At 52.6% G+C, this 12,421-nt stretch overlaps 1 protein-coding gene across 4 annotated transcripts in view; it reads right to left on the reverse strand.

The window, feature by feature from the left end:
- Window positions 1–12,421, reverse strand: part of LOC144945955 (insulin-like growth factor 1 receptor) — a 120,133-nt gene that overhangs the window by 19,004 nt on the left and 88,708 nt on the right. For 2 of the 4 annotated variants that reach the window (XM_078874626.1, XM_078874629.1), the window contains exons 5-12: window positions 11,015–11,157; window positions 9,225–9,369; window positions 8,854–9,068; window positions 7,416–7,542; window positions 5,763–6,031; window positions 4,456–4,623; window positions 3,595–3,799; window positions 2,499–2,537 (exon numbers count right to left, since the gene is read on the reverse strand). In XM_078874626.1, coding sequence (XP_078730752.1) covers window positions 2,499–2,537; window positions 3,595–3,799; window positions 4,456–4,623; window positions 5,763–6,031; window positions 7,416–7,542; window positions 8,854–9,068; window positions 9,225–9,369; window positions 11,015–11,157 — 1,311 coding nt within the window. The remainder of the gene's footprint in view (window positions 1–2,498; window positions 2,538–3,594; window positions 3,800–4,455; window positions 4,624–5,762; window positions 6,032–7,415; window positions 7,543–8,853; window positions 9,069–9,224; window positions 9,370–11,014; window positions 11,158–12,421) is intronic. The other 2 variants (XM_078874627.1, XM_078874628.1) reach the window with 2 other exon arrangements.

The raw sequence follows: 12,421 nt of genomic DNA on the forward strand, positions 1-12,421 counted from the left end.
AACCCTAACAACCCACCTCCACCACCTTCCCCCCACCCCCCAATGTTAGCAATCACACTCAGCTCGTTGTTGTTATCGTACGATTGATGTTGGTTCAGCATGCGCATCGAATTCGGTGTCTGTGTGCGAACGTAAGCTGACGCAGCTTTGCAGCAGAACGCCATGAGATAATTTGCGACGTAACTTTTTGTTCTGTTCGCACGGGCGCGAGTGTGTCGGGGTCTCTCCACGGAAACTACGTAAAATTATTTGTTGGTTAATGCTGCATTAACGCGTGTTTTTTTAAATCAAGGCTCGCGCTTGTGGCGCGCATGGCAAAGCAATTACGTGAGCATCGAGGTCCATTGGTGACGCGTCGCCCCGGCAAAAAACCCTCAGCGGAGCTGATTTACAGGACCGGCTGAGTCACCGAAAGGGACACGAGGCGGTGACGCACGGCGGTGACGCACGGCGGCCATTACACCCCCAGCACAGGAGGAGTCGCGAAAATAAAAGTACCGATCGCTCGGATTGCACACACGCGCGCAACAACCCACCTACAAATATCCACCCACCAATACCTACAAATATCCACCCACCAATACCCACCCACCTATACCCACCACCCACACCAACCCACCCAACGCGGTTCACCTAACGAGACATTTGGAGGGATGGGAGTCTTAACTGGCGAGCTGCGTACGGCGCCGTAAAGAGGCGGGGTGCCGCGTCACTCACACGGCGTCGCCTCATTGCCAAGCGGGAAACGCTTCCAGTGACGCGACTCCAAATTAGGAGGAGCGATCTTGACGGTTTTCCCCGATGCTTTAAAATCAAGATAAATGCGTTTCGCCATCGGCCACCGTGGGTTCAGCCCGTCCGTCCAGACGTGCATTACAACCTCACGCCGTCAAGACACACGGCGCCACAACCCTCTCGTGCACCGTGTCCACTTTGACGGAACCCTTACGGTCTTTTCCACGGCTATTCAAATCGTACTAAACGTATTCGACACATTGGAGGTTGTTCATCCGGGTTCGTAGTGCGGTGCGCTAACCGTTGCGCCGCCGCTCCATTCAATGCAAGTTGCATCGCTGCGAGCTTAACGATCAGAATTCTCGGGTGAACCGATTTGTCACTCCCCACGTGCTAGCAAATGCGGTTTGATGCTGGGAATCGAACATGCCGCTTTTAATCAGGAAACGGAGGAGCGGTCTGGTTTTGGGGAATGAGAAACACACACACACACACGCATACGTGGCGTCCGCACGAAGCCACGTGAAACCAGATTTCATCCAAGGTAATTAATATCTCTCCACCGTCCGCAGCAATAACAACATCATGTGCCTCTGTCACAACAACATCACGCCGTACTTAAGTACCCTGGCATGCGGAGCCGACGGTTTTCCCCGTGGTAATTCCGGACAAAGACGACGGCTAAAAATAGCGACGGTCAGGTGACCTCTGAGGCGTACACCGCGCGCTGCCGCTGCTGCCGCCGCTGCCGCCACGGGCACGGCCGGCCGATAGGGAAAAAGGTCGAGTGAATTTGTGGCGTTCTGAGGACGAAAATAACACCGCAGTTAAACGCTGTCTCGCGCGGTAAACCTGCCGCGAACGTTGTGGACGGCGATTTCGTTGCGTGTGGAAAGAATGTCTCCTCGTGCTATTATTCCGTAAAAACAAAACTGACGGAGGGCTTCTGCTGAGCAGCATTTTTTTTTCACAAAGGAAGGTGAGTAACCACACGTTCAAGCTTATAAATCATCGGAGTGTTATAGCGCCGTATGTCGGCAACAGATCACGGTAGCCTGGATTGTGGATTAGAAGCCGAATCAACAGTCTGCCTGAGGAACCAACGCTCTCTGGGGGTGTCGCTCACACCATTTAATTAAGTAACTGTTAATGGTCCCCGAGCCAGAAATGCAGTGGCCATCCCTGCGCTTTACAACGGGCCCAGCGGCAAGGAATAAGGGGCATGCAGTTGAACACCACGAGATCTCGGGCGGAGAAACCCGGTGCTTCATTGGCCGCGTCAAGTGTTCACCGGGCCTGCTGTGGGAGGACTGAGCCGGCTAACCCTGTACGCGGCCACCGGCGGTCGTGGTGAACATGACTGCGTCGAGCTCGGATCAATCGGTAAACGCGTGGCTCCTCTAAGAAGCCAGGCGATCCCCGAGCACGGTGACGGGGCGGCGGCTCGGGAGAGGCAGCTCGCGCACTTGTCCCTCGGAAGGCCTCGAGAACATCCGCGTACGTTGCCCGTGCGCCGTTTACGACGAAATCGCAGAGCCGCGGTTTTGTTCGCGCCACGCCCACGCAAGGAGCGGTCGAATAGACGGGGAGGAGGCGGCACGCTGTCTAGCGTAACCAAAGGAGCAACTCCACCGCTGGCAATTATTCATGTATTTATCGATTGCAATACGAATTCGGCCAGGTGCGTGGTTCCTCTGACAGACGAATAGCAGCGAAAATCACATCTCCGTTTTGATTGAGCCTCTGTAGCGATGTCACCTTACCTACTGTCGCCAATCTCCGCAGACTTACTGCCCGGCGGTCTGAAAACGCAAGACATGCAAACTTTGTCCTCGTCCTAGTCCCACGTGAATATCTCAGCACATGGCACTCCACCCACTCGCACCGCCGCACTTCTCCCCCCACTCGTTGTCGCAGGTGACGGTCGTGTGACTTCACAGCGCCACTTCAACTAGGTAATTTTTTCTCCTACCAGCATGATACGCACGGCCAGTCGTGGCATGCCCAAAAGTCAATATTGCCAAAATGAACAAAGAAAGGCTTTTATTTTAAACGTTTAAAAGATTAAATTCCATCCCCTGCTGCAATAATTTGCACGATGCAGGTAACATTATTATTTTAGTAATAATGACCCAGGAACACCACGCTGAGTCTCAAGGCTCTTTTTCAGGAGGGTCCTGCCAAGTTTTCGCAGTCGGGGGTCAATGTTACTGCTGCATGTCATCCCAATTGAGTAATTTGCAGGAAATGTTTCAACAATGGGCTGTTAGACCAACACCAGTTACAATGTTTTTTTTGTATGGGATGAAATCGGAGAACCCTGAGGAAACCCGTGCAGAACAAGGGAAGAGAACGAACATACAAACTACACTCAAGAAGGCGCCCGAGTCGGGAATCAAACCGAGGCGCTTCTTACTGTAAGGCACAAGTGTTAACACCTTGTCTGTCCTCATTCATAGATCAATCCTCCCAAACCTTAAAGATTATCGCCCCCCCCCCCCCCCCCCCAGTGATTGGTTTCGGGACCGTTTCAATAATCAGACAAAACCAGCTTCCAAGTGATTATTTTCTCCTGGAGGTTGTAGTCACACAACCCCTCGTTTAAAATTGGAAGGTTTACAAAATCATCGCCGGCGTAACCAAAGACGCCACATCTTCCCGCCGGCGCTCAGCTAACGAACCTCAAAGTGCCGGGGGCTTACGGTACAGGCGCCATCGTCGGCCGCGAGCTTCAGGCCGAAGCCGAGCCAGCGTCGCTTGCTCGGGGGTCGCGACCTCTCCATCGCTCCTACATAACGAGGCCGACCCCCCTAACCAAACCGCCGTTACGTTGCCGCTGCTGCTGCTGCCGCCGCGCACCTGGGTATGAAGATGGTGTTGTGCAAGAAGTTCTCAAAGGCCTTTTGGAAAGCTGCCTGCTCCTTCTCCTTCTCGATCTCGCTCTCCGGCTTGGGGCAGGCGCAGCAGGTAGTGGAGTGGCCGTCGCCGGTCGTTGAGTTGCCCTTGCCGGGGACGTCGTCGGAGTCCACCGTGCCGGGCGAGTGGTCCGGCGACGGGACTTTGCCTAGCGGTGCACCGGGGTACAGAACAGGCGGCAAAATGAGTATACGCGTTAGATCCACCGCTACACGTCAAGTCTGTTCGTGAGCACCTTTAAACTAAACTAAAAACAGTTTTTAATTTTAGCAGGTAAGGCCCTCTGAGCTATTTAGCTTTTTTTCAGAAGCGACTTGGCCACAAATGATAGCCCAGTGAAAGTGGCTTATCATGTGGAGATTTATCGCCGCCAAATACTCGAAACACATGTTTCTAAAATGTGGAGGAAAATTCACGCGGCCACGGAGAGAACATGCAAACTCAAAATATACAGCAGGCGTCAGGGTCGGGATGGAACCCACGACCTACTGCATACCAGGTGAGGTAGTTAACATCTCGTCAGCACGACGTCCGAAGGATGGACACTTTTGAAGGTTGGGACAACGCACGAGAGAGCAGCTAGCAACATGCCCGGCTGTCTTTGTCTCCTAACTGTCTTGGGCCACTCGGTACTGTACCACTCGGTCTCACTGTAACGGAGTACACGGCATCACTGTGCGAGCTGGGAATAACTCAGTCCGACTACTGGAGGACTCAGTTTTGAGTGCTGGAGTACTGCCCACGATGCAGCGCGACCCGGGCGACTCCACACACACAAGCTCCAAATTTAAGATCCACACACACCTGTCTGGCAGTAGTTGCGTTCGAAGAGTTCGCTGTTCTCAGGCTGGCGCTGCCAGAAGAGGCGGTAGTAAGAGAGGTTCCCGTTGAGGTTCATGGGCGGATTCCACTTGACCTTGATCGTCGTGTTGGAGGCGAAAACGGAGACCATGTCGCGTGGGATGGACGGCACTGAGAAAGCAACGCAGGATCAAAACAACAGAATTACACGGCAGGCGGTGATCAACCGGTAACGATTCTCGTGCTCACAGCAATGACATGAACACGCCGCAGTCTGCTTCCCCCGGACTGTTAAAGATCACGTGATGTTAACAGAAAGAGAGCAGGCCGAATGTGCTGGCATCATTGTAAAAAATTTGTTAAAAATTACACCGCAAACGACTGAAGTGTGAAACTACTGCAGACTACTACACTGGTCTGTGAAACACACGGCACGTGCTTCGACCGCCTTGCGCTATAATAATCATCAGGGTTCCCTCGAGGTCGAGTGTGATGATCGTACATGGAGAGCGATCGTGGTCAGAGTTTGTGGAATCGCAACATCTTGGGAAATACTCCATGCTCCCTTATAAGGTATCCTGGACCCTCATTAAAGGTGCAGTCGATGGAACGCTGGGAGTCGGCTCAAATAGTACTTTGTGTTTCTGGTGTTGAGTGCAAACCCCATCCCTGCTGTATGCGTCAGCAAAGACATCAACAATGGCCTAAATATAATAATAGTGGCATGGATTCAAATGCACTGATTTGATGCGTAACACCCAGAAGTCTGACTGCAGCGTACAGCCCGCAGGTCCCCTGCCACGCCTTGAGCGTCACGCACGCACATGAAGCAGACAAATGTCCCACGAAAAGTCAAGACTTTTGGGGCAAGTGATGTTCGTGTGCATTTATGAATGCTGGCACGGAACATGAGGGAGGAGGTGGGTGGCCAGCACCATGCTCGACTGCCTTTGCCTCCCCAGTGGCGATGTTTACACACCGCACCAGGTACTTGTTTGCGTCGACCTAGGGCAGGGGTCGGCGACCTGTGGCTCCAGAGCCGCATGCGGCTCTTTAAGGACTGCTTCGTCACGTTATTTATTACGCGCATTGCGGCCCTTGAAATATTCAGTTTTATTCACAGAATTCGAAAAAAATGCCTCTTCTTGTTATTTTGGTCGCCGACCCCTGACTCAGGGGGAGGCTCAAGACCGGTTTCGTCACTGGCGTTGGTGGTCAACGGGAATCAAACTCGGGAAGCCGGGTTCTTAGTACAGCGCGCTACATTCCTGCTCCCCGCACATGCGCGCGCGCGGCTCGGCACATCTCACCGCTGGCATTGGTGCGCACGTAGATGATGTTGCTCTTGGCACCGTGGTTTCGGCCCTCGTTGGAAGTGGTGAGCATGTAGGCCTTGACGAAGATGGCGTACTGCGTCCAGGGCTTGAGCCCCGCGAGCATCGCGCGCGGCTGGCTCTGCTGAGCCGTCTGGTTCGTTCCCTTGTTGGAGGGCAGAGAAGGCGGCTCGTGGTCCTGGAACATCCAGCTGTTGGAGCCGCACGCGTCCTGCCCCTCGTACTCCGTCACGTTCTGGTATATCCTGCGTGGTGTGCACCCCGAGGAGGAGAAGGGCAGCCGATGAGGGGAGGGGGGGGCAGTAGTTAAGGCAGTGGTCCGGCCAAGGACCGGTTTGGATATCGCTCGTCCCCATGGCCAGGAATCGAATGCAGGTCGCCAGATTCCATTACACAACGCTAACATTGGCGGTGAGATATATCTAAACTGGTCCTGGGCACCCCCTGCACCAACCCGCACTGACCAGCATGGTAAAGTATGATCAAACAACACAGTATGGAAAGGCCTTCATACAGCAGTGGATGGAGAAGGGCTGTTAATCTATATACATTTTCTTGGTTAGATACGGGCTTGGAACATGGCTGTGGTGGAGCACTCTTTGTGTTGCACTGCAGCAGCGGTTAAACGTGAGCATGGCCGCCCCCCGCCCAACGAACGACCGCACATTGTCTCCCGATTGCCGCACAACGGAATTGGCGCTTTCTGTAGCCGCAAATTCCGCGGCTCGTGCACAAGGCGCGAGGCCGGCGCCGACGGTCAACAAAGCCGGGGCCGCTCTTCGCTGAAAGCAGACGGCGCTCGTCTGTCTTCAGCGAAGCAAAAGGGCGGTTTCAGTTGAAGATCTTTGAGTCTCGAGTCCGCGGCGCGAGCTTCCATTTTGCTCCGTGCCTCCCGCTGAGGTGGTGGCGGCGTTGTGACGCGACTTGAATGTGGGCGGCAGTGGGGTGCATAAGCCACGAATGAGAAGCTTGCTGGAAATTGAGTTAAAGTTTGTTATTTTTGTTAATGAAGGACGTATAAAATAGATATTTAAAAAATCTGAAAGTGAATTATTAAGTCACATGACCTGACAACCAATGAGCGAGGCAGAGGTCACAGGACCCACAATTCGACATAGGTGGCTGCGCAGCATGCCCAAGTGCCTGTGCTCTTGCCACTGCAAGAAAGCAACCATCCTGCGCCTGGCCAAGTCGTAACGGTGCATTTGGGAATTTCGGACGGAATTCCAAGAGCAGCAATTCAAGACTAAAACTGTCATCGCGAAGCACTAAATGTCAACTCCTCCACGAGGTTCTCAGGATGTCTGGTGCGCAGGCACGACACCGGGCACACCTCCCCCTCACTCACCCCCCATCACCCACTCCCCCCACCGCCGCCACCCACCCCAACACGTCACGCAACGACAAAAGGTTCCCACGATTCCACAGGAGCTCGAGTCACGATGCGGAATTCCTCCTGCGCCGGAAGCCTCGGGGGTCACGTTGGCGCAGCGACTTCCGGTCCAACTACGGTGATGGTGGTGGCTGGACGAGCCGGCGAGCGCCAACGGATGCACCGGTGCGGAGACCTTCGCGCCGCTGGCCGAGCGGCACCGACCGCCGTGTGAACACGAGGAGAGGGCAACTCACGTCTCCTTGTAGTAGATGACGAATCCCAGGAGGTCCCGGTAGTCCGGGGGCCGGTAGTTTGTCCACGTGGCTATGATCATGGTCTGGCTCGTCTTGAGGGTCGTCAGTTCCAGCAGGGTGCTCTCGCCTGAGACGCGGCAGCGGTGCACGGCAAGCGCAGGGGGGTGGTGGGAGGGTTGGCGAGAGAAGGGAAACATTTACTCGTGGAATGAGGAGCTCCCAACACGAAGCATCGTTATCCTTCGACATTTCCTTGGTATCGTGAACAACAACAAAAATAAGTTGGCAAGGCAGCCCACTGATAAACGTGCAAAACACACCATCTTGCATTTAAAAAAGAAATCCACGTTTGGTGCGCAAGCTGATCACCGTGATGCTGTACGTACAATATTCGTACCAGTATTCAGCTTCACGTCAATGTTTTAACAATACCCCCGAGTATCGGCGTTGGCGAGTTGTGCGGTGCTTTGCGTAGGAATTGGTTGAGAAGATTTTTTAGTGTTCTTTAATTCATGTAAAACAGCCTTCCTGCCCGTGCCTCACACAACCAGGGCGAAGTTGAATTATCTCGTGCCATGGAAGGGCTTCGATACCCTCGGCTCGTGTGTGGACAGGAAATCTGACATAGGCCAACAGGGTTTTCCACCTCTGAGGTACAACAAAAATCGTGGCATATCATGGGAAGAAGAATACCTCACAATACAGGAAGCAGGGAAAATGAAGTTGAAGTGCATCGTCTCGAGCGTCGTATTGTTACGCAAGTGACAATAACCGGATCTCGTAATGCCCTGCGAAGACTCACGGATTTTTCCAGGTTAGCTGCCTCAATAAGAGGATCATCCTGGGCAACCCTACAGGCAAGTTAGGGTCCTGGTCTCTACACCTTGGTCTGAGGGTTGCCATGAAACCTGCGCCTCCCCCGAGGGAAGGGAGGGGGGAGCCGCAGTCCAGTACTCAAGGTTAAATTATTCAATAATGGATGAGTTTCTGTGTGCCCAGCACAGGAAAGAGTTTAACTAGTGCCTAATCGCAGCGTATCGGTGATCAATGTACGAAGAACGGCATTCTGGTTCCCGTAAAAACAATGCGGTTGCAGGACGGCAAAATGGCAGGGTGGGTGGCACATTTGCCGCTTTGGTTCGAGCGCAGCGGCTTCCCTCGTTAACGCTGCAGATGCGTTTACCAACAATGCGTGCAACCTGCTTCACAGTGCATGTCACAAGGTCCTGTGGCAAGAGGAGTCCACGTGTGCCGTGCGTCACGGTCGCAAATTTAAACGCGACTTAATTTGGTAAAACCACGTCGCCAAGTCGCCCCCCCGTTTACTGGCAGGGTGCATTCGCCTGCGACACCGTCACACCTTTGTGATAGCTACATTAATGGCACGAATAACTAAATGTGCTAATCGAGTGAGGGCAGTGGGGGGTGGCTTGCGTACAGGAAGCCTGGTTTCCGTTGGTCTTTCCCGACATTTCGCTCTCGTCCTGACGGCCCCAGGTTCCCGTCTTGTTCGCCATCTGGTGGATCTCGGCGGGGCAAAGCTTGGGGTTGGAGTGAAAGAACATCTTGCCCCTCTCGATGGTCAGGCTGTGACGGTCCCAGTCCCAGAGCTGCTGGAGGTTTTGGTTGTCCAGGACGTAGAACGAGTAGTTTCTGTTTGCGAGAGAGAAAATGTCAAGACCAAAGAAACGCCGACGGGAAAACACCTCCACACCCACCGCTGCCGTTCACCCTGGCACGACAACGGAACGTTCCGCTTCAGACAATGGCTGTGAGTGCAGAGCCGGGCGGCACGCGGACGCGCCTCACCCCGTCTCGAGCGTCTCGCCCTTGATGAGGCGCAGGTTACGGAAGAAGGAGAGCGAGATGAGCGCGTACGAGTGCTTGATCTTCACGTAGGCCGTCACCTCCTCGATGCGTCCCAGGTTCGCCTCCAGCTCGGCCGCGATGTTGTCTGCAGGAGAGACGGACGGAGGGGGGCAGACGAGGGGAGGGTGAGGCGGACGGACGGGGGAAGACGGATCGGGATGTGGAAGTTGGCAAGAGAGGAAGGAATTTTTGGCTGGCCATCGAACCAAGACGGGCCACCGCATCGCGCTCTTTCAGATGCGCTTCTGCGGCCGTCTGGAACGCTCTTCCTTCCGATATTAGGAAGCCACTGGAGCTATGCACTTTTAAATCTAGATTGAAAACTCATTTCTTTAAAACTGCCTTTTGTGTTTAGCTTGTTGTCCCTCCCCTGCATGTCCGATTATCACGGTTGGCTATGTATGGTGCGAAAAACGTTTCGCATACATACATACAAGGCATGAACGTTTAAAAGAAGACCAGGGACAGAAAGACAGAGCCACCAATGGGAGGCAGGGAACTCAGGAAATGTCTTAATGCTTGTAAACATTTTCAGCGCTTTGAGGCCTTGTGCGAATTGCACTACAGAAAAGCGAGTTTATTATTATAATCATCATTCACGATTTAAAGCCGTGGATATAATCAGCGAACTTGAGCAATGCATGCAAGTTATATTCTAACCATCGGACGTGCCAAACGATGAATACGGATCGTGTGTTGGTCGTTATTAATACACTGTGCAGACGGATCAAGTCAAATATGTAATTCCAGTGAGAAAATGGACTTCAACCAAACCACGACTTTGGCAGGGTCCTGCTGCTTCTGCTGCGGGGTTCTGGTAAAATCCCCATTTGGAATTCAAGCCCTGGGCAATCGAATTTACACTGAAACCCAATCTTGACACCCAATTGTCTATCCACGGAAGGGACTGCCGCATGACATGCGGCGATGCGGATATGTTACCCGACTGGATTTGAATGTAAGTTGAACTTAGTATAGTAACGTAGCCAACCCTGCTAATTGGAAGTGCGGGGGAAGGACAACAAACTAAACGGAAAAAGCATTTCAAAAGAACTGAGTTTTCAATCTGAAATCGTAAAATGTGCAAAAAAATTACACTCGAGTAGTCAGACTATTTAATGAGGGTTCTTCAATTGGGATGTTTGGCCAATGCGTACTAATAATAATGTCTAGTATATAGGAGGAAGCTAGAGTAGCCAGAGAAAATCCCAGGATGAAGAGAACACTCAACTTGGTCCACACAGATGGGATCTGTGCTACCATGTCCTGGCCACCTCACAGCCCAGGGAGATTGCGGAGTTTCACAAATCTGCGTGACCCACCAAACCTTACCTCCAAAGCGCTGGACCGCAGGCAGCGGGCCACAAGATACAAAGGCCTATTGCTTAACCGGGAAAATAAAAACAGTGCGGTAACAATGCCCCTTGCTGGCAGACTAAACCCATTTGCAGGCCGGCGCTGTGTGTACCTGGTAGCACGTAGGGACGATTGCCACTGTGGGTCCCCGCCCCTAGGGTAGACCGGCGGAGCTCAACAGAGCGGCCAAGATGCGATGTGACGCAGGGCGCTTTGAGATGCCGAGGCATTTAAGCGAGCGCCACTACGCATGCAAATCCTTATCCTTCGTCGTTAAGATAAATGCGTTCTACAAACACGGCGGAGCGCTCTGTGAGCCTCCGCCCGCTCAGCGAGCGCCACGTCACCGCTGCGATGGACACTGTGATACGCACTGCCTCCTCGGATGTTGATGTCCAGGCTGCCATTGATGACGGTGCAGCCGTTGAGGTCTTGGGCGGCCGTTACGGAGTCGATGATCTTCTTGTTTACGTGGCACACCTTGGGGCAGAGCCCATCGCACTTTTTGCAGGTCATGCTATGGGGAAGAAGGACAGATGGGATATACGGAGGGAGGGAGGGAGATTTGAGGTCATTTTGTGAGACTTCACTTGAACAGGAATGCAGTTCAATGACGCGCAACAGAGTTATTATACCCAGTAACAATTGGTCAACGATGTTAATTTCATGAGGCCTTAATGAGAGTCAAAATTGCTCACTCATTAGTTTGTTGTCCTTCCCCTCGCACCTCCGATTAGCACAGTTGGCTAGGTACAGTGCGAAAGAAGTTCAACGTACGCACGTACAAAGATGAGTCCAGCGGGGTAGGCGACACGGACGGCCGTAAAGCCTGATGCGGTGTATGTGTCTCCTTTACGAGACCGCGGAAAGTGGATCAGCGAAATATTGGATGTCATGCATTCAGCGTTGCGCAGCGCTGTGTCTTAGCAGCACGGCGAGTGACGACGTGAAACTAAACTCCAGTGTCATCATCATCACCACCGTCATCATCGTGATCGTAAATTGTCGCTCGCTAAACCTGACACTGTCACTCAGGTTCTCAACGCACGCTCAGACCGCAATCGAAATCTCCAGTGTTTAAAAATTGCTGATTTGGTGGTGAAAATTCCACACTGCATCCCACCTGGTGCGGCTGAAATAATAAAAATTGTAATAACTCGTTAAACGCTTGTACACCAAATTTCAGGTGGTGGAGGATCTTAACGGCACAAAATGTCATATTGCGTTGCCTAACCCCAGACGTCTGTTATGACTCTTGGGGCAGGTGCTGTTGGCGAGCAACCAGTAAGGGTGGCACGGCACACGACCGGGGGTGGTGTTGCCAGCACCACGCTTGGCCACCTATGTCTCCTCACTGCATGTGCTTACACACCACACCAGGTACTCGTTTAAGACTGAGTCGACCTAGAGGAGGCCCATAGTCGAGTGCTAACCACACCATCTCACACTCCCAGTCGTTTGATTCACACACATGCATAGCACACCCATACCTATTTCATACAAACATATTCGAAATGTCAGTGACCTTTCCTATGATGTGCATTATTACCATGACATAAATCACCGCTGTTTTTGTTAAGCAGTAAACACGAACTATGCACAACTTGAAAAAAAAAGAATGTCTCACGGGTCTCTACAAGCGCACTGAACGTTTGAACATCTAAATCCAGGTGAGGTACAGACATCACAAGCAGACTTCAAAGAACCTAAAAATAACATTGGCGATAACAAAACACAAAAAATATCGCACCCCGAAGAGCCACGCCATGCTCTAGAGTTAC

The sequence above is a fragment of the Lampetra fluviatilis genome, chromosome 39, assembly GCF_964198595.1.
Source record: "Lampetra fluviatilis chromosome 39, kcLamFluv1.1, whole genome shotgun sequence".
Classification (NCBI taxonomy): domain Eukaryota; kingdom Metazoa; phylum Chordata; class Hyperoartia; order Petromyzontiformes; family Petromyzontidae; genus Lampetra; species Lampetra fluviatilis.